The sequence below is a fragment of the Microtus ochrogaster genome, chromosome 1, assembly GCF_000317375.1.
Source record: "Microtus ochrogaster isolate Prairie Vole_2 chromosome 1, MicOch1.0, whole genome shotgun sequence".
Lineage (NCBI taxonomy): Eukaryota > Metazoa > Chordata > Mammalia > Rodentia > Cricetidae > Microtus > Microtus ochrogaster.
Genome location: NC_022009.1, coordinates 47,224,387 through 47,247,386, shown reverse-complemented (window position 1 = coordinate 47,247,386; position 23,000 = coordinate 47,224,387). Strand labels below are relative to the sequence as shown.

At 43.2% G+C, this 23,000-nt stretch overlaps 1 protein-coding gene across 8 annotated transcripts in view; it reads right to left on the bottom strand.

The window, feature by feature from the left end:
- Positions 1-4,799: 4,799 nt before the first annotated feature.
- The window catches only part of Mark3 (microtubule affinity regulating kinase 3), a 93,567-nt gene continuing 75,366 nt past the window's right edge, over positions 4,800-23,000 (bottom strand). For 2 of the 8 annotated variants that reach the window (XM_005343575.3, XM_026781322.1), the window contains exons 15-19: positions 15,848-16,006; positions 14,928-15,185; positions 8,684-8,710; positions 7,197-7,241; positions 4,800-5,341 (exon numbers count right to left, since the gene is read on the bottom strand). In XM_005343575.3, coding sequence (XP_005343632.1) covers positions 4,996-5,341; positions 7,197-7,241; positions 8,684-8,710; positions 14,928-15,185; positions 15,848-16,006 — 835 coding nt within the window. In that variant the 3' untranslated portion in view covers positions 4,800-4,995. The remainder of the gene's footprint in view (positions 5,342-7,196; positions 7,242-8,683; positions 8,711-14,927; positions 15,186-15,847; positions 16,007-23,000) is intronic. The other 6 variants (XM_005343577.3, XM_013346125.2, XM_013346107.2 and 3 more) reach the window with 5 other exon arrangements.

Here is a 23,000-nt window from a genome sequence, read left to right as displayed (position 1 = left end):
ACATCTAAAATTTCTTAACACTCCAGCACAACACCATTCTGCACTTCTGGCTAGCATATTCTAGGTACTTGGATGCAAGAAAAGGAGATGGAGCTTCCCTACAAGCCTTATGTTGTAGGGTGGGGACGGCAGGCAGCCATCTTGGTAGTCAACTGTGGACTCCAGTGTGGGGAACAGTCCTGCAGGGAGTGCTGTCTGAGGAGCACCAACAGCCTCTCACTTGCTGGCACCTGTGTGCTAGCTAGCCTCACTGCCTCTCCCTTGACCCTTCTCAAGAGGATCTCATTATGAAGACCCACTGTCCTGAAAGTCACTTTGAAGATCAGAGATTTTTCTGCAACCTCCACCCCTGCCAGGTGATGGTATCCATTTTTCTTACTAAGTTTCCACTGGTTGGCAATGTCTTCTCCCAAGAGCCGTAAGAGCTAATGAGAGGGCTAATCCGGAAGAGGAGTGGTCCCTGCCAAGTGGTTACTGAAATGGCACCTGTACCCGGGCCCTGGATGTGCTCTGTCATAGTCACGCCCTGGCACATTATGTCAGGGTTCTTGCAGAGTGGCTCTGATGTTCAGGCTGCCCGTCTGTTCTCTGACTAGCAGGCCTGAGTCAAAAGTTATTATTGTCTTTCTTTTTCTGTTTTCTTTTGTTTTGTGAGACAGGGTCACACTGTGTAGCCCTGGCTAGCTCAGAACTCAGATCTGTCTGCCTCTGTCTCACACGAGCTGGGATTAAAGGCTGCGCCACCACACCAAATTGTGCCATTCTGACTTTTGGAGGAGGCAGCTGGGAGGGGTTAGAACCACTGGGCCAAGAAAGGAGTCTGTACTAAGCCTACCGCTCAGCGGTACTAGCATGTTTAAGGTCTTTGGTTCAATCCCCAGAAACACACACAAACACACACAGTCTGTCTCTCAACAACAACAACAACAACAAAACCCAAACCAAACAAAAACCACAAAAACTGCTTGACAGGCAGTGGTGGTTCACACCTTTATTCCCAGCACTGGAGAGGCAGAGGCAAGTGGGCCTGAGTTTGAGACCAGACTGGTCTACATAGTAAGTTCCAGGACAACCAGGGCTATAAAGAGAAACCTCATCTGGGATGGGGGGCAAAAAATACAATGTTTTTCCAAACAAGAAGATTCACTCTACCAAGAGTTTAAGATCAGCCCAAGCTACACGAGATACTCTCTGAAAAACCAAAGCAAAACCAAAACCAAAGGTGTCTGTGCACCAGACTGCCAGACCTATCAAGGCACACACATCAATTACTAGGTCACTCTGTCTAGTAATCATTGCTCATCCACCCTCTTTGTGGCCTGGACAAGGTCTTGTTCTGAACAGCTGTCTTGAAGAGCAGTACTATGAGCTATAGGACCCCTGAACTGATATACTGAGAAGACCTGTACTAATGCACTGACCAGCCGCGAACTGAGAACAGAAATGTGCACCACCACACCTGGCTCTAATTCAGTTTCTGCAAAGGTGCTGACCCCCCCCCCCCAGTAAAATGCATTTTGAAATGGTCCTGCTTCAGAATGGTACTCACTCTCCCTGGGCCTTCCTACACCTGAGATACTCTGCTACATCACAGGGGAGAACTCGGCACCCATGAACTTGCTCCCCTGCAAAGTACTTTTTAAACCCATCGCCCCCCCCCCATGTTAAATTAACTCACACTGCCCTTGAACTCCTGACACTTGCCTCCACCTCCAAGTGTGGGGATGACCTGATTGTGCTCCACCACAGGGAGCCTTCGATTTCTGCACAGTGGACCAGCATTTCCAGGGATGAAAAGAGGTCCTAGAAGTCTGGCACATTTTTCTATGGTAGGAAAGTTAGCATATTAACCCTAGCCTCAGGATCACACTGCCTGCCAGGTTCCCTAACTTGAGACATTCCCAGGAAGTAGACAAAAATAAATAGATAGATAGATAGATAGATAGATAGATAGATAGATAGATAGATAGATAGATAGATAGACAGACAGACAGACAGATAATGTGGCACTGTCTAGGTCTCAAACTTCTTTCAATATTAATGCTTTATTTTGGACTTTGAAGAAAGAACATGTTCCTCATATGTTGCTACTAATAAACATCAATTTTAGTAAACTTTCTAGTTAGGCAGTGGCACCACACATCTTTGATCCCAGCAGCTCAAGAGGCAGAGGCAGTAGGATCTCAAATTTGAGGCTAGCCAGGTCTACAGAGTAAATCCCAGGACAGCCAGGACTACACAGAGAAAACCTGTTTTGAAAAAAACAAAGTAAGCCTTCTAAATACATCCAGTTCAGGAATACAACTGTTGATACTTCTCTTAGAGAGAGTTATTCATTTGATCCATACATTAAAATGCATCCAGACAGCAACAAAACAAAACCCAGCAGAGTGTCTGCATTCACACAGGAAGAGACTGTGCTCATCAGGGCTTAGGGTAGACTCCTAGCACCCCACTGGCTGTGAGAATGTAGTGATGGAAAAGCAGTTAGCATGAGCAAGCTTTGGCTGGCTTGTCATGTAGTCCAGGCTGGCCTCAATTTGCAGAAATCTACCCACCTCTGCTCCCAAGAGCTGAGATTAAAGTTGTACACCACCACGCCCAGCATGAGCCCTGTTTGACAGCAGGTATTATGTTTGGGGGCCGTCCCGATTTAGATTTCTAGGGTAAGATTCTTTGAGACGGGGTCTCACTAGGTAGTCCTGGATGTCAAGGACCTCACTACAGAGATCAGCCCACTTTGGTCTCCCAAGTGCTTTGATGGAAGGCATGTCACCATACCCAGCTTAGGGCAAGATTAAGGGAGTAACAGCTGGTCATGACCCTTAAAGAATAGTTCAGAGGTTCTACCTTGATGAGGAAAGTGCTAATTAGCAAAGATACAGTGACCAAGAGCAGCAAAGGGCACAGTCTGCACGTATAACTCAAAAGAAGCCCATGTGTACAGCACCCATTCTTGTCCTAGTGGGCCCTGCAATCCTTTAGAAAGTAAAGGATATAAACACAGCCAACAGCAGGCCAGGAGGCTGAATAGTCTCCTGACTTAACAAGGCAGGGCTACAGTAGCACTTCTCTCTAGAGGTCCTGAATCCCGGCACTAAGAGACATATGACTTCAGGGTCACAGGGCAAGCAGTTTCCTGGAGTCTTAGCAGACCTTATTAGGGTCCTTCCTCCTACTGTACTGCTGCTTGCCTGGCCACTTGTCCTGTGACCCCCCCCCCCCCCCCGCCCTTGTTTAGTCATGTGCTTCCTTCCACCGTGCTCTCCTGGGTTTCCAGTCCACAGCGGTCTCACCGCACAGACTGCACTCATCAGTCTTTTCCTTACCTCACTCAGAGTGTTCCCAGAGTCCAGCTGGAGCCTGCAGCAGACCCGCCCCCAGCTGGCCATGCTGTCTAAAGGCCTCTGCTGGGTTTTCTTGTCTTCTAGTGCTCGCTCCTTACGATGAATTCCAAAACAGCTGCTAGAGACGGCTAACAACCAGAAGCACAGCTGGAAAACCGAAAAGCAGTTGCCACGAGGTCTAGTGAGTTGTCCTAATCACAGCTCCGCTCTTTTGCAGGCCTTGGGGACTCTGTGTCCTCTGGTGTTCCCAAGATGCTCTGCAATATAGTTTACACTACTTTTCACTATATCCCATTCCAAGCCTTCACTTCTTTTTAAAGGATAGTGTGTGTGTGTTAACATGCACATGAGTGCAAGTGTCCATGAAGGCCAGAAGTGCTGGATTTACTACCACTCACCTACCAGATATGAATGCTGGAAATTAACCCCTGCCCTCATCAAATGTAGTATGTGCTCCTAACTGCTCAGCATCCTTTCCAGCGTCTTATTCCCACTTCTTGTTTACTGGCTGACTGCTGGAATGGACGCTTCAAGGACACAGGTATCTGTGTCTTTACTCAACCATGCTGTCTTGAGAGTGACTTGACCACAGCAGACAAGACAACAAACAGCTGTGACTTAAGCGGGAGTCTAGATTTCCTGACCCAGGTAAGAACCAATCAATCAACAGCTAACTAACAACTCTCAATCAATATACCAATATCCCTGTAACATTAGCATGTGACACTCAGTGTTAAGTCCATCACCCCTCTATACACCCACGTGGGCTCTGGAACAAGCTACAGAGCTGATTCATGTGTGAATCACAGAGAAGGGAAGGAATATCAGGACCGCATGGAAAAACCCCCTCAGTGATGTCAGGGTCTGGTCCCTCAAGGGAATGCACGGTCCCCAAGGACTAAGCAGCGACTGCCTCTCCTGGGGACTAGGAGGGCTTCACAACGTCCTTCGCCTCTACTCAGCTCAATGGTGGAGGCAAGCAGCATGCTTCAGGACTGCCTTAGACTGAGGCTTCGTACACCATTAGGAGACAGTGCAAGATTTTACTGAGAAAAAGTGAATTTTTAATTATCTTGTGAATCTACTTAGAAAAACACACACAAGCAATGTTCACAACTATAAATTTAAACCTTTTGCACTAAAAAAAAAAAACCCCAAAAACACAAAACCAACACAAAACCACAGGCATGAACTGTAAACCTGTATTAATTATCAACTAGTCTTAAGGTTAATTCTTAGCAGTAATTCAGTATTTTCCTTCTTGGCAATTGTAATGTTGTAGCACCAAATGATCTCCCACAGAGGTACTAGTAATGCTGGCTGCCAGTGTAAGGAGCTGTTTCCAGTACAGTGCTTCCTTCCCACACACACCATCCACTCACACCACACACAGGAGTCATGTGCAGATGGTGTCCACTCTGACTCCCAGGGCAATGGAAACAAGACAGAGGCACGGGGTCACAGACTTTAATGTAGTGCATTCGTAGAAAAGGCCAGCCTTCGCTCCCAGGCGTGCTCTCGTCCTCAGACTTTAATGTCATGATTTAGAAGATGCAGACGTTATTGCCTAAATATTACTCTATACATTTCCATCAGTGTTCTGGAAAACACCTTAAATTGCTACTTAATTTACACCATAATTACTGGGTTACAGCTTTAGCTCATTGGCAATTTTGGAAGCAATATTTTTGAAAGCTATGGATGTCCCTGATATCCGTTTAAACCGGACCCCATTCAGAGACAGTCTTGGCAGCTTACAGACTTCCATTTCCCACTGCACCAGGTTCTCTGCGTGCCCGTCGCCATGGACACAGAAGAGCAGGAAGCGTTCCCTCTGCTCATAGTCGCAGTTATTGGCATCCAGCACTTTGCGGATCTCCCGCATCATATCACTGGGATCCATGGAACTAGTGGTTTTCATACTCCAGGTGAAGCGCAGTGAGCGAGGTTTTGCCTCTTTGTTTTCATCCTTTTGTTCCGAAGATACATTGCGACTGAAATGTACAGGGGCATGGTGATTTTTAATTGCACCGAAAACAGAATCTTTTCCACGTCACTCACTTGATTATCGATAACTTTAGCACAAATGATAACTGACCCCATGCACCTCACATTTACCAAGAGGCACACGCATATATCCCCAATCTCTAAACATAAATAACACACACAAAAATCTACCTGGCTGGGAAATGTCCAGGAGGCAGCTGTACTCCAGTGAGTACTGACCAGCAACCTCCTGCTCTTTCACTCCCAGCTTCTCTGTTACTATAGTTATGCTTGACACATGTACCACACAGACCAGAGCTCAAAGGCTGACTCAGCATTCCCAGCTTAGTACTACTGCTCCTCAGTTAGAGGAGTACACAGCTAAGCCACCATCTACCTTGTTGTTTCTCTATTTTATTAAAATTTCAATTTTATAGTTGAAAATATCCAAGTCATGGTCCTGTGGTACTAGCCACTCAGGAGGCTGAGTAGAGATCACAGGAGTCCAGGAGCTTGAAGAAAGCCTGAGTAACAGTGAGGCCCATCTCAAAACAGGGAAAACCAAACACTACAAATACCCACAACTCAGATGATCTAATCCTAATGAAACAGACGAAGAAATGAAATGCTCCAGCCCACTTTTCTGTGGATAACTGAAATGACTGGTCTGCATGAGGTGAGGGCTAAATTGCTATGTTAGACACTCCACAGGTTATAATGGCAAGCATGAGCTTGGCAACAATTTGGGAATAAGGGAACCTTAGGTAAGGAGGCAAACAGCACAAAAACTATGGGCAGTCTGTTGGAGAGTCACAGAGGAGGAGTAAGGCGGCAGACAGGACTGACCGCATACACCTTAGTAACAGTTAATGGAAGCAGAAGCAGAGGTTGGGTGTGCGTGCTTTCTCTCTTTTGTGGAAATGGTGGTCTCATGAGGCTCAGGCTGCCCTGCCCCCCTGGTCCCCCTGCTCTACATCCCAAGTACTAGGAGCATAGGTGTATGCTACCATGTTTGCTAAGTTTCTGTTTTCAACAGGGACATCATCAGCAAACACACAGAGGCAGGAAAGTGCAGAATGTACTAAAGACTACCCCAGAGCACGGATCCACCACCCTGGGTCAGAGTGGCATGGCAAAACCACTAGCCCTTACAGAGCACTTGCATGGCAAATCTTGTGTTGCTCCATACCAGGAAGAAGGTTCCACCATCACCTTCCTGTTGTGCATGGGCAATACACATGGAAAAGCAGAGCCTGCTCTAAGCTGGGACAGGCCTGGGAGGAGACTGCCTATTGCTCACTCCAAGTCTACCGTGAAAAGGCAGTTTACACAGTGCGCAGGGTCTAATAGGGACAGTTGGTCGAGCAGCATGTGCCAAGGAAGATTCTCCCTTGGAACTGTAGCATCATCATAACTTGCACTGGAAAGCATGGTAGGAGGCCTACCACTAGAAATGGAATCCTGAGGCTACCTGTGATTCCACAGGCACAGTGAGTGCTACAGAAAACCCAAAGGCAAACATGAATTTACATAATATCATTTTAAGAGAAACACCACCCTCAGCCTTCCCAAACTTATTCAAGGCATCAAGGCACAAATGTAAAGCAGGGCTGAGGGTGCTCAGGAAGGCTCTCATGGCACACCAGTGCCCTCTTGTGGCTGCTGGCAAGCAAAGCTGTCTCCTAGATCCAGCAAGCAGAGTCAGCAGCCTCAAGAACATTCTAGAATCAGAACCTTGCTGCAGCCCCAACCAGGCCCACTGTACTTAAATGAATAACCAAAAACAGCAATGATCATCTAGGCCATAACAATGAGGTAGTTAAGTACTTAGAAAATATTTGAAGTAAAAAGCATTTCCCTCACCTTGAGCCCTCATATCTCCCGTTCCTCTCATATTCAGTTGGAAGCCTCAATGGACAGAACGTAGAAGCAAAGGAAAGTGGAAAAGAAAAGAAATCTTACACACTGGTCCACAGCTACCCGTTCATCAACACAAACATCATAAAATGGTATTTCGGTTACCACTAAACTAATTTAAACTCCTCCTCCATCTGACCGCTGATGATTATTCCCCATGAGGACAAAGCCATGGGAAGGGGCAGCGGTACATTCACGTCAGTTTTCTTCCTGCTGTGCGCACTCGTGGCTTTGGACTACAGCTGCTCGGTTCTATGTTCTATTACCACGCCACACTGTATAACTTCCATTTAAAAAGAAGTGAGGTTATCAGTAGAACTCTACACTCTAATACAACACATTTGTCCAATGAAAATTTGCTATTTGGGAAGATCACCTAAACATCATGAAGTGGCACTTGCAACAAAAAGGGTTTTTTTTAATCTCCACTTTTTAAGATATCATGTTTCATAAACAAAAAATGTAACCTGGCCTTCCTGAGAGGCACACGAGCAGGAATTAAAACAATAACAGCATCTCTTGATGTAGCCCCGGCTGTCCCAGAATTCAGTATGTAGACTAGGCTGACCTTGAAGCTCACAGGGGTCTGCCTGTCTCTGCCTCCCAGGTGGCATTAGGACACTCACCACCTGGTCAGGCGGCAACCTTCACAGCAGGGTTTCTGCCTTGTACATGCACATTCCAAGGACGTCAATATCTGTGATTTGTCAACACCAAAAATATTAACCCACTGGAACTACACTAACTATCATGCTCTAGTACAACAATGACATATGGTTTCTTCATTGGGAAGTGACTTTTTAGACAAAAGGCTGTTTGCTCTTCAACTCCTCAAAAATATACATTTTTGCTGTGAGACTGTTCACACCTGAGTTTCTAAGTAAGCCAAACCAAATGAAGTAGGAGGATTTTATGCCTGTCTCCAATATTAGAGTATCAGCCACCTTGTCACATAAAGCTTTTGCCAATTCCATCCTCAGTAAAACACTTACCTTCTGCATGCTTTGAAGCTAAATCAGTAATTGTACACATGATTACTGAACATCTCATTCTTTAAACAGGAGCATGCTAAGTGCTATTAGTACCAAGACAGAATTTATCTGGATGCTAAACGATTCTACTGAAGAAAGAGAGTGCACAAGGCATGCACAGGCCTTCTGCTGAATGGGTGCTACAATTCCTTTAATATGCCCAACAGAGTTAATCTAGTTCTTTCCAGTTTCCTTTCAAGGATATGAGAATTTAGTTCTTAGCAGAAAGTTTAGTTTTAAAGAGAACAAAAACAAAAATTAAAAAAAAAAACCAAACAACAACAAAACAGGACCAAAAAGCCAAACCTGGTGTTAATTGCAGGAGCCATTTGGGGTAGGTGGGGTGAGGATTGAAAAGAAAGTGTACATATAGGAATAAAAGTGTACATATACAAATCCTACCTTTTGATAAACCTGAATGACATGTTTCTAAAAGAAATTAAGCCAAAAAAAAATTAACAAAAAAGACTTGTACAAATTAAACAGAAAATCTAATTAATTATAGAAAGAATGGGAAAACAAACAAACCATGGCTCCTCTTCTGGCCAACAAGCAATAAAAACAACATTTGTTGAAGAAGTAAAATTATTATAAACATTTAAATTTTGAGCATGTCGTCTTTTACATTGAAACATAAAAACATGTTTAGCCACAATAACTAAATCTATTAGAAATTTTTAAAAAGATTTATTTATTATGTATAGTGTTCTTCCTGCATATATGCCTGCAAGCCAGAAGAGGCACCAGATCTTATTACAGATGGTTGTGTCAACATGTGGTTGCTGGGAATTGAACTCAGGACCTCTGGAAGAGCAGCCAGGGCCCTTAACCTCTGAGCCACCTCAACAGACACTCATTAGAAATGTTTATAAGGTAAAAGTCAGTTTTTATAAAAAATTAACATAATCATGATGTTACTATTAATACAGGGTCTTGCTGTATATATCAAAGGCTGGTCTTGCCCTTACAACCTGCTTTCAACTTGCCACCATGCCTGTGACTTCAATGTCTTAAAGAAATAACATGTACTTTGCAATGTACTTGTAATAAATACCATTTCTCAGATTCCTATAGACTATCTTATGAGCAGAACTCCTTCCTTGCCTTCTGCTACATAAACAGACCGAATTACAAGTCATTTAGACATGAAGAGAATTATCACTGAGCTAGGTGTGATAGCATAAGAAGACAGAGAGGCCAGGCAGGCCTATGAAATCAGTTCCAGAGCCATGGCTATATAGCGAGATCCTGTATTAAAGAGGGTGGGGCTGGTAATGCTGCTTGGTAAAGTGTTTGCTAGGCATGCATGAAAACTCTGGGTTTGATCTCCAGTACTGCATGAAATGGGGGCATGGCTGGGCATATCTTTGAGGTCTTGGTAGATAGATAGGCTGATCAGGAAATTCAAGGTCATCCTTGGCTACCTAGCAAGTTTGAAGCCAGTCTGGGCTACATGTAACCCTGTCTCAAAAATGACAAAACCAAACTGAAACCCAACAACAATAACAAAGTTAAGGAGACACATGGCTATGTTGAACAGAGTCTGACAAGATCTCACACACTAAGCACCTTTGGGCAAGTGCAGGCAGGAAAAGCCCAGGGTTGTAATGGATACCGCAGACAAGACATATTCACCAAACAACATTTTTGGATTTTTTTTCCTCTCTAATTTGGGGGTAACTCTGTACTGCTTTTAGGGAAGTCCAAAATCTTGACCTTGTGCATGGCACTGTCATCTCTAACTGTGTTGGGCTCCATTCACAGCTATCCCAGAGTGCATGCAGCCTGGGAACCACAGGTTGGACACACTTGCTTAGACAAACTGGAAAGTGTCTATTAGAGACAACACTGGTACACAGCAGGATAAATACTGTATAGAAGACTGTGCATATAAAATATTTTTAATTAGATGCTACATATAGATGTTTTTAAAATATTATTTCAAAATGATTTATTAGTACCCACTTTCCTCTCCTCCCTTCCCTCCCTCTCCCTTTCATTTTGCCGGCATGTATGATAGTGTTGAATTCCCTAAACTGGAATTACAGACAGCTGTGGGGTGCTGGGAATTGAATCTGGGTCCTCTGGAAGAGCATCCAGTGTTCTTAATCGCTGAGCCATCTCTCCAGCTCCGACAACAATGTCTTTTAAAAATTATATATTTTAGGTGTATGTGTATTTGCCTGCATTATGTAAGTGTACCACAAGTATGCAGGCCCAAGAAGGCCAGAAGGAGATGGGTTCTGTAAAACCAGAGTAGTACACAGTCATCAGCAACTGTGTGGGTGCTGGGAATGGAACACAGGTGGTCTGAAGAGGAGGATAAAGAATTTCAAATGTAGTGTCAAGGATTTTTTTTTTTTTTTTTTTTTTTTTTTTGGTTTTTCGAGACAGGGTTTCTCTGTGGCTTTGGAGCCTGTCCTGGAACTAGCTCTGTAGACTAGGCTGGTCTCGAATTCAGAGATCCGCCTGCCTCTGCCTCCTGAGTGCTGGGATTAAAGGCGTGCGCCACCATCGCCCGGCTCAAGGATTTTTTTTAAAGATTTATTTATTTACATATATGAGTGTACTGCCTGCATGTGCACTTGCAGGCCAGAAGAGGGAATTGGATTCCAATGCAGATGGTTGTGAGCTAGCATGTGGTTGATTTGATGGAAATTGAATCCAGGACCTCTGAAAGAACAGCCAGCGCTCTTGGCTCAAAAGCCAGCCCCTATATTTTGGTAACTATTATTATTATTGGCTTTAGCTTTTTCATTTTTCAAGACAGGGTTCTGAGATCCTATATAGCCCTGGCTTTTGTGGAACTCACTCTGTAAACCAGATTGCTGATTGGTCTCAAGGTCAGAAATCTGCCTGCCTCTGCCTCCAAGTGATGGGATTAAAGAAATATAGAAAAATCCTTGGGGCTGGAGAGATGGCTCAGCGGTTAAGAGCATTGCCTGCTCTTCCAAAGGTCCTGAGTTCAATTCCCAGCAACCACGTGGTGGCTCACAACCATCTGTAATGGGGTCTGGTGCCCTCTTCTGGCCTGTAGGCATACACACAGACAGAACATTGTATACATAATAAATAAATAAATATTAAAAAAAAAATCCTTGCACTCAGGGGGCAGAGATAGGCAGATTTCTGTGAGTTCAAGGTCAGCCTGACCAACAGAGAGAGTTCCAGGACATCCAGGACTATACAGAGAAACTCTGTTTAGAAAAACAAAAATTCTACCTCAAATAAAAAGTAAAGAAACTGGGAGTAGGTTGCTTGATGGTTAAGAACACTAGATACTCTTGCAAAGGAAGTAGGTTTAATTCCTGACACCCACAAGGTAGTTTATAAGTATCTGCAACTCAGGTTCCAGGGGATCCAATGCCTTCTTTTTGATTTTTGTGGGCATCAGACACGTAAAGACATACATGCAGGCAAAACATTCATACATATAAAATAAAATTTAGGTGCTAGAGAGATGGCTGCATCTTGCTCCTCCATAGGTCCTAAGTTTACTTTCCAGCAGCACCCACATGGTAGCACACAACCATCTATATTAGGATTTGATGATCACTTCTGGTATGCATGTGTATATGCAAATAATAATAGAAAAAAACTTAAAAAAAAAAACAAACAAACCCCAAACTACTAGAGGTGTCTATAACTTATAAAAATGGCAATTATCTATATTTTGTTTAAACAAGAAACTGTAATATAATTTCTGTTCAAACACTGTATGGCATGAACCAAGTGCAACTAGAAAATGAACAGACAGCTCCTCACTGACCCTGGCGAGCAGCACTGCACTCAATGGTTGCTTCTGCAGCCACGAAGAGTTGGCTCAGACACATTTCTGGTTTAAGATATAAAATTGTGCCTAATCTTTCTGAATCTCATCTTTATTCTACAGAATGTGAAACATCTATCCATGTACAGGACAGACTGGCAATGAAATAAAAATACGGTAGAGAGGACTAGGGAACAGATTATTAATATAGATGAATATACTGTTCAGCATAAATACGTGTGTATTACTTAGAGATACCTGTTAGGAAATATTATTTTAGGGTGTGTGACTTTTTTATGCAGCATCTGTTTAACTCTGTGAAGTTGTGATTCTTTGCCTGCCTAAAACACCTGTTGGTCTAATAAAGAGCAGAATGGCCAATAGCAAGGCAGAAGCTACGATAGGCGGGCTGAGAGACAGAGTATAAACAGGAGAGGTTAGGAGACTGAGCAGTAATAAAAAAAGGACAGCAGGACAGCAGGGGCCAGCAACCCATGGAATAAGAATGAAAGATATACAAAGATATACAGAAGTAAGAGAAAGATAAAAGCCCAGAGGCATAAGGTAGGATAATTTAAGAAAAGCTGGCAAAAAAATAAAATAAAAAAATAAGGCCGGGTGATTATAACTAAAAAGTCTCTGTGTGTGATTTATCTGGGATCTGGGTGGTGGGCCCCTCAAAAAGCCAAAAGAGTAAGACATCACTCAACAAATACCACACATATGTATGATAGAGGTTCACATGATATACAAATATATACGTATATAGAAAACAACTAATTGGGGTGGGGGCTGGAAAGACGACTTGGTGGTTAAGAGCACTGGCTGGTTTTCCAGAGGACTGGGGTTCAAGTTTCAGCACCCACATGGTAGTTTACAACTGCCTGCGACTCCTGTTCCAGAAAATCTGATACCCTCACACAAACATACATGTAGGCAAAATACCAATGCACATAAAATACAAATAAATTATTAAAAAAAAAAAACAACACTATGTAGCCAGACATGACCTTGAATAACTTTACCCTCTAGTGCCCCGGAGCCAGAGGCAGATTGCGGGTGAGCCTCTGTGAGTTCCAGGCCAGATTGGCTTGCAAAGCAAATTCTAGGTCACAAATACCCAGAGATATTGTCTCAAGAACTAGAATGAGAGCCAGAGGTTGTTCAGTGGTTAAGAGCACTTGCTGTAAGAGAGGACCTACGTTTGATCCTCAGAACCTACATGATGGCTCACAACCATCCAACTCCAGTTCCAGGAATTTGACATCCTCTTCTGTCCTCCTTGGGCACCAGTCATGCATGTGGTTGTGCACATTTGAGCAAAACACCCGTACACATAAAACAAAATAAAATCAGAATGAACAACAACAACAAAAAAATCCGAAACAACCAAAAAACCCAAACCAAACAAACTAGATATGCAGAGATATCTACCCATGTAGCTTAGCACACAAACACAAAAATCCCTTCAAATGTTAGCTGGCTTTTTCCTTTAAAAACATTTTATGTGTATGCGTCTAATATCCATATGTACTATGTTGCCAGGTAAGCTTGTGTGACAAGTGCCATCCTGACAATCCAGTTTTTGGCCTTTTTTTTTGGTTTGTTTGTTTGTTTTTCCTTGCATGATCTATGCTTTTATGTTTTTGTTTTTTTTTTTTGAGTTTTTTAAGACAGGGCTTGGCTGTCCTAGAACTTGCTCTGTAGACCAGGCTGGACTCCAATTCAGAGATCTGTCTGCCTTTGCCTCCTGATATGAATCCATGGTTATGTGGTGTGTGCAGACGTGTGCTCAGAGGCCAAAGGACAATATCAAGTACCTTGCTCTATTACTCTACACCTCATTCTTCTGAGACAGAACCCACTCTTTTCTTCCTCCCTCCCTTCACTGTACATGTAAGGGTGTTTTGCCTGCTTGTAAGTGCACACAGAGGCCAGAAGAGGGCACTGATGAAGAGAGGATAGGATCCCCTGGAACTGGAACTATACCTAATTGAGAGCTGCCATGTGTGTGTTGGGAACCGAAGCTGATCTAAAAGAGCAGCAAGTGCTCTTAAAAAGGGAATTTTACTGAACCTGGAAAAAGTGTAGTAGACAGTAAGCCTCAATGACTGTCTTGTCTCTGCTAACCACAGCAGCGGTTAAAGGCACGAGCATCGAGTCTGTGGATTTTTACGTGGGTGTTGGTCTTCATACTTGTTTAGGAAGCACTCTTACTGAGCTACCACTACAACCACCATGTGCTGGCATTTCAAATCAATGATAGTCTCCCAGAGAGCACAAAGGAGAAATAAATGGGAAGACTTTCATGATGGTTAGGTGAGACAGCTCAGTGGGTAAGGTACTTGCTATTGAGCCAGACATGGAAGAGATAGATGTTTTCATATTTAGAGACAATCACAGTAGATGTGTTTTTCTTGGTGACTGCTAAGCTGCAATAGATATGTCATGTGGACAGATGTCTGAACAATACAAACAATAATTAAAGATGATAAATTCTACCTAAGCGCCGGGCGATGGTGGCGCACGCCTTTAATCCCAGCACTCGGGAGGCAGAGGCAGGCGGATCTCTGTGAGTTCGAGACCAGCCTGGTCTACAGAGCTAGTTCCAGGACAGGCTCCAAAGCCACAGAGAAACCCTGTCTCGAAAAACCAAAAAAAAAAAAAAATTCTACCTAAGCACCAAACAACTTTTAGTATTATGAAAAGATGCTGAGTTCTGTAATTCTACTTTAAAACTATAAAGTCTAAAGCTGGATACACATGAGCTAAAGGAGGAAAGATAAGAATCCAGGCAGCAGCTTCACAAATTAGGAAAGACATTTACTTTTTCTCTTTGTATTTGCTCCAACAGAACCAGCAGTACATAACACTTACCTCCTTGTGAGTTTTGAAGTTAGTTTACTAAAAAGATTAGTGGAACCTCGGCTTCGAGTCTGGGACAGTGGTGTGGCTTCGTGGGACAAGCTGGGTGAGGCAGGTGGGCCATTGTATGTTGCAGTTCGCCGCTCCCGAGGTTGGCCGTGGAAAGTGCTACGGCTGGCCGTGCCCCTTGGAAAGCGAATCCGATCTGGGGTGGTTGCACTGCTAATACTGTGGGTGGAAGCAACTGGAGTTCTCTGATCTGGAATAGTGCTAGGAAAGCAGAAAAAGAGACATCTCTGTTCCCAAAATTGTAACATGAAAGTTTATAAGCACAATATACCTTTTACACATAATGAAGTAATCAGCCACTGGGAATCAAGATCCAAAGGGTATTTTAAAACAGGATTTAGGAGCAAAATGTAAGCTCGGTGGGGAAGATATCAAAGGAACAGGACAAGAGACAAAGCTCAGAAAGTTCAGGGATACCACATATGCACATTTCAAGGACAAGAGTAATGTGGGGTGAAGAACGGCTAACTTAAACTTTCCCCCTCTACTTCCCTTCAAGCTGCTTACACAGAGAACTGTGCCAAAAGGAAAGAAAGGCTTGCATGTGAAAAGGAACAGGCAACCAAAAAATTTGTAGAAGCACACAGACGGCATAAATATAAAATCCCACATGCTGAAACCAAGTTGGGGTAGGGGTTTCTTAGACCCTCTGTAGTATGCCAAGGCATGAAGACAGGCATATATACATACACATACACAGACACATACAGACACAATGAAACAGGATGTGCTTAACTAAAACTATATGGAAGAAGAACATCTTTTGGACAACTGTAACAAAATCTTGAACCATAAAATCCACAGCACAAAATTAAGCAGCAGTGGGTACACATTAGCTTTACAAGGAATGTGCGTTTTCTTACATAGCCTTGAAGTTATCTCCTTCACTGTCTATTGGAGGTAACATCATCTTGGGGTGCCCAGAGGCTGACATGGACATCGACTTCTGATGTCTCAGCCGACAGGTAGATGTGGCACAGAGTGAGGCAGGGCTAGCTGCATAAGCGAACACTTCTGTCAGGCTGGGAGAGGGTTTGGGTTCAGGCAGAGGCAGAAACAACAGTGTGATGGAACAGTGACCAAAGAGCAGCTTGCTGTCTGTCAAATGCACATACCTTCTCCCCAGACCCTTGCAGACCTCCAGAGAGCAAGAGTTCTTCTCTCACTTGTTTGGGGATTCTGGGCCAATTGCTGGCCCGCAGCTGCTTTTGCAAACAGCAGTTTAAAAAGTTCATTATCTTTTTTTTTCTTTAAATTTATTTAATTTTATGTGCATTGGTGCAAGGGTGTCAGGTCCCCTGGAACTTGAGTTACAGATAGTTGTAAGCTGCTATGGGGATGTTGAGAACTGAACCTGGGTCCTCTGGAAGAGCAGTCAGTGCTCTTACCCACTGAGCCATCTCTCCAGCCCCCCCCCAAAAGTTCATTATCTTAAAGAATATAACAGTCTCCATGTTTAAATACTTGTTCTATATGTGCCTTCCAAGCTCTGCCTGAAACAGAACACACCCTAAAGACGTCTCTATGCAAATGTAGGTGGTAAAATGAATGTGGCACAAGCACATAGTACATTTCACCTTTTCCCTTTCAAATGAATGACTGAAGTAATGGGTACAGAAACTTGTTATTATACACCAGAGTATCCTACGTCATTTGAACAACACAGTTTAGAACTTTCCCACTCAAAAGACATTTTCTCCCTTCTTATATAGATGGGAAAACTCAGCATATGGACTATTTATAGAAAGAGTATTATACTGATTTAAAGCCTTCAGTGTTACCTTGCATAATAGCTTCAAACAAACACCCACATAAAGTAGTACCCTAAGACCTGCTTTCTCTTTTTGCCTTCACATGGGTTCCGGAAATCAAACTACAGTCACTAGGTTTGCACGGCAGATGACAAATGCCTTTGACCTGCTGAGCTGCCTCCCGGGCTCAACTCTTGCACTCTTGTCTGTTCAGGTCCAGACAGCGATCATACACTGATTTCTCTGCCCAGCTGCTGACAATTTTGACCAAACTGGGAGCAAGGATCAACAAGTGCTTGGAACACAGTAAGAAAAGCAGGAGCTGTTTGACATCTCTGGAGAACATATGTTGTCTTAAAGACTTGCGATAAGCAAAGGACTTTGGTGCACAGCAAGAGACTGTTCTCTTTTCCCAAGAAGCAGCTGCAAGAGAGACTAGACCTACAGGAACACAGGCATGAAGAGAGCATGTGCAGATACTCTGCAGCACTGCCTGGATCCTCCTCGAAGTACAAGAACTAGCTAAGGGAAAGCATAAGTCACATTTGAATTATTAACTATTTGATTAAGATCATTTTTATTATATTAAAATTGTATGTGTATTTGAGTGAATATACTCTAGAGTAGCATACTAGGTCTCCCGCAGCATTAGTTAGAATTCTGGTCCTCTATAAGAGCAATAAATGCTCTTAACTACTGGACCATCTCTCCAGTCTACCACCCTCCACTCACTTAAGAGATCCAACTGCTCTGCCTCCCAAGTGCTAATGTTAAACGTGTGCATCACTACTGTCTGGCATACCTGTTTTGGTTTTGATTTTTAAATTTATTTATTATGTAAACAGTGTTCTGTCTGCATGTACTCCTGCGGGCCAGAAGAGGGCACCAGCTCTCATTACAGATGGTTGTGAGTCACCATGTGGTTGCTGCATATATACTTGCTGCAATGAATGACTGGGGACATAGTCAGCTCCTGAGTTTGCACTGTTATCCCTGATTGGTCAGCCTCCATGGTATTGTTCAGTAATAAATCTTGCTTTTCAGAACTTCTTGTGTCTGCTTGGATTGATTTAGAGCCTCATAGCCAAAACAAAACCAACATTTTACACAGTGTCATCTTAGTTTTATGTCAACACACAAGCTATAATCATTTGGGACTAGGAACTCACAAATGAGAAAAACCTTCATAAGACTGGCATACAGGCAAGTCTGTCAGGCATTTTTTTGATTAATGACTGATGTGCAAAGGCCCAGCCCACTGTAGGTGCTGCCACCCCTTGGGAGGTAGGTGGTCCAGGGCTGTATGAGAAAGCAAGCTGTGCAAGCCAGTATGTAGCACTACTCCATGGCCTTTGCTTTGGTTCCTGCCTCCAGGTCTGTGCTCTGGACTGTGATGGACTGTTGTAACCTGTTAGGTGCAATGAACCCTTTCTTCCTCTTCTAGTTGCTTTGATCATGGAGTTTTATCACAGCAACAGAAACCTTGAGACATGCCTCAACTATTTTATGTTGGAATTGATTTCCTTTTTCTTTCTTTTTAAGATTTATTTACTTTTATTTTATGTGCATTGGTGTTTTGTCTGCATGTATGTCTGTGTAAGCCTGGAACTGGAGCTACAGACAGTTGTGAGCTGGTATATGGGTGCTAGGAATTGAACCTAGGTCCTCTAGAAGAGCAGCCAGTGCTCTTAACTGCTGAGCCATCTCTCTAGGCCCCTACTTTCCTTTTTTGAAGCTCGAATCCACTAAAGGCTACCAAGAAACAGTTCTGATAGCTCACACCAAAATTCAATGTGAAGTCTTTTGCTGTTCAGTAAAAGCATACTCAACAGCTGGGCTTATAGTTCCAGTTACTCAGCAGGATGAAGCTAAAAGATTGGAAGTTCAGGGGCTGGAGAAATGGCTATTCTTCCATAGGACCTGGGTTCAATTTCCAGCACCCAAATGGCAGCTCACCACTGTCTGTAACTGCAATTCCAGAAGTTCTGACACTTTTACACAGACACACATGGAAGCAAAAAACACCAATTAGTACACATGCACAAACCCACACAGATTGGAAGTTCAAGGCCTACCTAAGGCAACTTATGAGACACTGTGCAAAAAAAAAAAAAAAAAAAAAAGCGCTAATCGTGGTTATATAGTCAGCTCAGTGACAGAGGACGTTCCTAGGCTTAGGGTGAATCTTTAGCAATGGGGAAAACAATAAACAAACAATGAAAAATAACCAAACAGTCAGGCGGCAGTGGTGCACACCTTTAGCATTAGGGGGGCAGATGTAGGCAGATCTATTTGAGATCAAGGTCAGTCTCGTCTAAAAGTGAGTTCCAGTACAGCCAGGGCTGTTACACAGAGAAACCGTGTTTCAAAAAACCAAAATAAATTAAAAAATATAAAATAAAAGCAAAACCCCAGTGCACATGGCAAGAGGATGAACTTAACTATCTGATGAGTGTTGATACTTCAAGTTCAAGTAGAAGAATGAAGCTAGTGAGGGCTTGCTAAGACATGCATGCTTCATGCTTGGTACTATCAGAGGAGATCACTTCTGTGCTGGACTTCTGTACAACCTCATTTGGGAGACAGTTCAGCATATGTAAGACTAGTTTCACAAGTCAATGGGCACCCTGCAGTACTTGTGTAAGTCGGGTTTTTTTGGGGGGGGGGGCATGTGCAAGATAGGGTTTCTTTGGAGCTTTGGAGTCTGTCCTGGAACTAGCTCATGTAGACGAGCCTGGCCTGGGATTAAATGTGCATGCGACAACTGCCCAGCAGTTCTTGTGTATTTTAAATGAGTAAAGAAATAAAGATCTATAGGTGAGAGAGAAGGAGGCAATCATGACCTAGGAAAGCTGTTCAGGGAATGGCAAATTTCATTCTGCTCAATTTAAGATTAAGCAACAATTCAGGCAGTGGTTGCCCATGGCTTTAATCCCAACTCCCAGGAGGCAGATAGATCTTTTTGAGTTTGATGACAGAGAGCCTGGTATGGGGCAATTCTATATTCTGTCAATTATGTTTTAAATAAATGCTGATTGGCCAGTAGCCAGGAAGTATAGGTGGGGCAAGTAGACAGGAAGTAGAGGTAGGGCAAGGAGAACAGGAGAATTCAGGGAAGGAGGAAGCCCCTTCCTCTGTAGTCCTGCCCAGAAGCAGGATGTGACCTGCCCCACTGAAAAAGGTACTGAGCCATGTGGCTAACATAGATAAGGATAATGTGTTAATATACATTATAAGAGCTAATATGAAGCCTGAGCTAATGGCCTAATCAGTTTATAACCTAATGTAGACTCTGTGTGATTTTCTCTGGGACTAAACGGCTGGGGGACTGGGCGGGAAAGAAACCCCAACAAGCAAGCCCTCATGTTACAAGAGCCAAAGTTACATTTTAAGTTTTAAATACTACGCCTTAGCGATCCCTGAAACAAAAATGCCTCTGACTTGCAAGGGCAGATAGTTCCTGAATGCTGGAGGATACTGTTTATGGGAGATAATAAGCAAAGAGTTTTCACTCCCCTAAATAAGTTTGTCTGTCCCATCTGCACCCAGTGCTTGATCACATGTGGGTGGGAGGTACGTAAGCAGGAAATGTGTCAGGATATATGCTTGCGCCTGACTGGACCTGACGGGAAATGCAATGAATTATGGCTTTTCCTTCTTAAGCGTTGCCATACCTGACTCATTTCTCGGAAACCTGGATATGGACCTGGCCAGAGCCCATCTATACGGACAGTATTTAATTAAAGCTTGCTTCAAATTTGGCTATAAATTGCTGGGTGGTGGTAGCACGAACCTTTCATCCCAGCACTCAGGAGGTGGATAGAGGCAGGTGGATCTCTGAGTTTGAAGCAAGCCTGGTCTACACAGGGAGTTCCAGGACAGTCAGGGCCACACAAAGAAACTGTCCGGAAAACAAAGCATTTGTTTCTCTGTCTGCTTATTGTCGCCCTCCTCCTTTTTGGAATGTCAAATATGCATTTACCTATTTGTCGTTTTCTATTACCTCTACCTTTTTTTCCCTCATGATTTTATTTTATGAGCATTGGTGTTTTGCTTGCCTACATGTCTGTGTAAGGGTGTCAGGTCCCCTGGAATTAGAACTACAGACAGCTGTGAGCTGCCATGTGGGTGCTGGGAATTGAACACTGGTCAGAAGAGCAGTAAGTGCTCCCAACCCCTGAACCATTTCTCCAGCCCCTCACCTCTACCTTTTACAGCCTTGAGACATGGTCTCTCACTGAAGCAGAAGCTCCCTAGCTCCTAGAATCTGTACGTGTACCTGCAGTTACAGGTATGCACAGCCATGATTTGCTTTTTACATTGGTGCTGGAAACTCAAACTCACATCCCTCAAGCTCACAGAGCAAGTGCTCTTTATCTACTGAGTCATTATCTACCGAGTCAGTCCCCAGACTGAGCAAAATATTTTCAATGAATGTTGCTAAGAGAAGCAAACAAGCCCTGGTAGGATACAGAGGACACAACCCCCAAAAGAGGGTATCTTCAGGAGAACACAAAAAGACCGCTGCAAAAAATTAAATAAAGATAAACCAGGTATGGTGGAACACACCTTTAATCCCAGCACTTGAGAGGCAGGCAGCAGATCCCTGAGTTTGAGGTCAGCCTGGTCTACATAGTGAATTTTTCCAGGAAAACCAGAAAACCAGAGCTATGCAGAGAAGCCGTGTGTGTGTATTAAAAAAGACTTCATCAAACTACTTCCAAAGATTGAATAGTGATTTAGGAAAAGTGAGCTGGTGAATTACAAGAACGGTGTGAGAGGGTAAGCGTATGCACAAGCAGACAGTCATAAATATATAGAGCAGGGCCTTATACCCTATACCAAACGCTTTTACGAGGTGTGTCTGAGAGCTTGTGCTCAACATGCTTTCTCCTGTTGATGCAGGTCAGGACCCCTGCCAGAGAATGGCACCTCCTACTTTAAAGTCTTAAGGGACTTTTAGTAGTTCAACAACTAAGAAGCTTTTCTTTTTTTTTTTTCTTCATGTTGATCACTGATACTAAGAAGCTTTTTAAACAAAAAAACAAGGGCCATGAAACAACAGCTTCTGAGTCCTAGAAGGAAACCCTAACAGAAATTCTAGGCTTCTCTGTTATCTTCTGTTAAGTCACATGTGATCTAGAAAATATTTGAAGGAGTTGAGAATGGAACTGTGATAAAGAAAATCTACCAAGCTGGGTGGTAGTGACGCACTCCTTTAATCCCAGCACTCAGGAAGCAGAGGCAGGCGAATCTCTATGAATTCATGGCCAGCCTGGTCTATAGAGCGAGTTCCAGGATAAGCTTCAAAGCAATAGAGAAATCCTGTCTTGAAAAACAAACAAAACAATCTACTAATATCAGACTAATAGCAAGAATAAAGGCTGGCACATGGGTAAGTGGATAAGGGCATTTGCTGCCATGCCTGATGACAAGAGTTTCAACTCCTGTACCTACAATGGGGAAAGAGAGAAAGAAAAAGACTAATTGCTGAAAGTTGTTCTCTAACCTTTATATGCCGCCCCCCATCTCTCTCTCTGGAAGATTAATGAGGGACTGTCTAGATAAGGCCTATGGGCATGTTTGTAAAAAACTGTCTTAATTATATTAAATGATGTGAGAGACCACTGTGTGTAAATTCCCTGGTTTGCATCCTAAATTGTATCAGTAGAGAGAATGAGCTGATTGCATGCATTCATTTTTCTTTGTTCTTGCCTGTGATGGTGACTAGGTGTTGTTACAAGTTCTGCCTTGCTGGACCTTCGGGGATGGATTGGAGCCCAGCTTTGCGAACCAAGTAACCCTGTCTCCCCTAAAGCTACTTTCATCAGGGTACTTTATCTCAGTACTCTGGGGGCAAAGGACAGCTACTTACATAGTGAGTTCTAGGTTGTGAGACCTATTTCAAAAAAGAACCAACAACAACAACAACAAAAATACAACACAAATAAAAACAATCACCTATGCAGAAAAACAAAAAGCTCCACAAAAAACCTGGAATCAGAAAAACACCAGAATATAATATTTTTAAAAATTCACTGGGGCTGGAGAGATGGCTCAGTGGTTAAGAGGATTGGCTGTTCTTCTAGGAGACCGGGGTTCAAATTCCAGCACCCACATGGCAGTTCATGACTGTAACTCCAGTTTCAGGGTATCTGACATCTTCACACAGATATATATGCAGATGAAACACTAAGGCACATAAAATAAAAATAATAAACAAAACCTACTCTGAGTAAGCAAAGGTTAAGAAATAAAGCAAAAA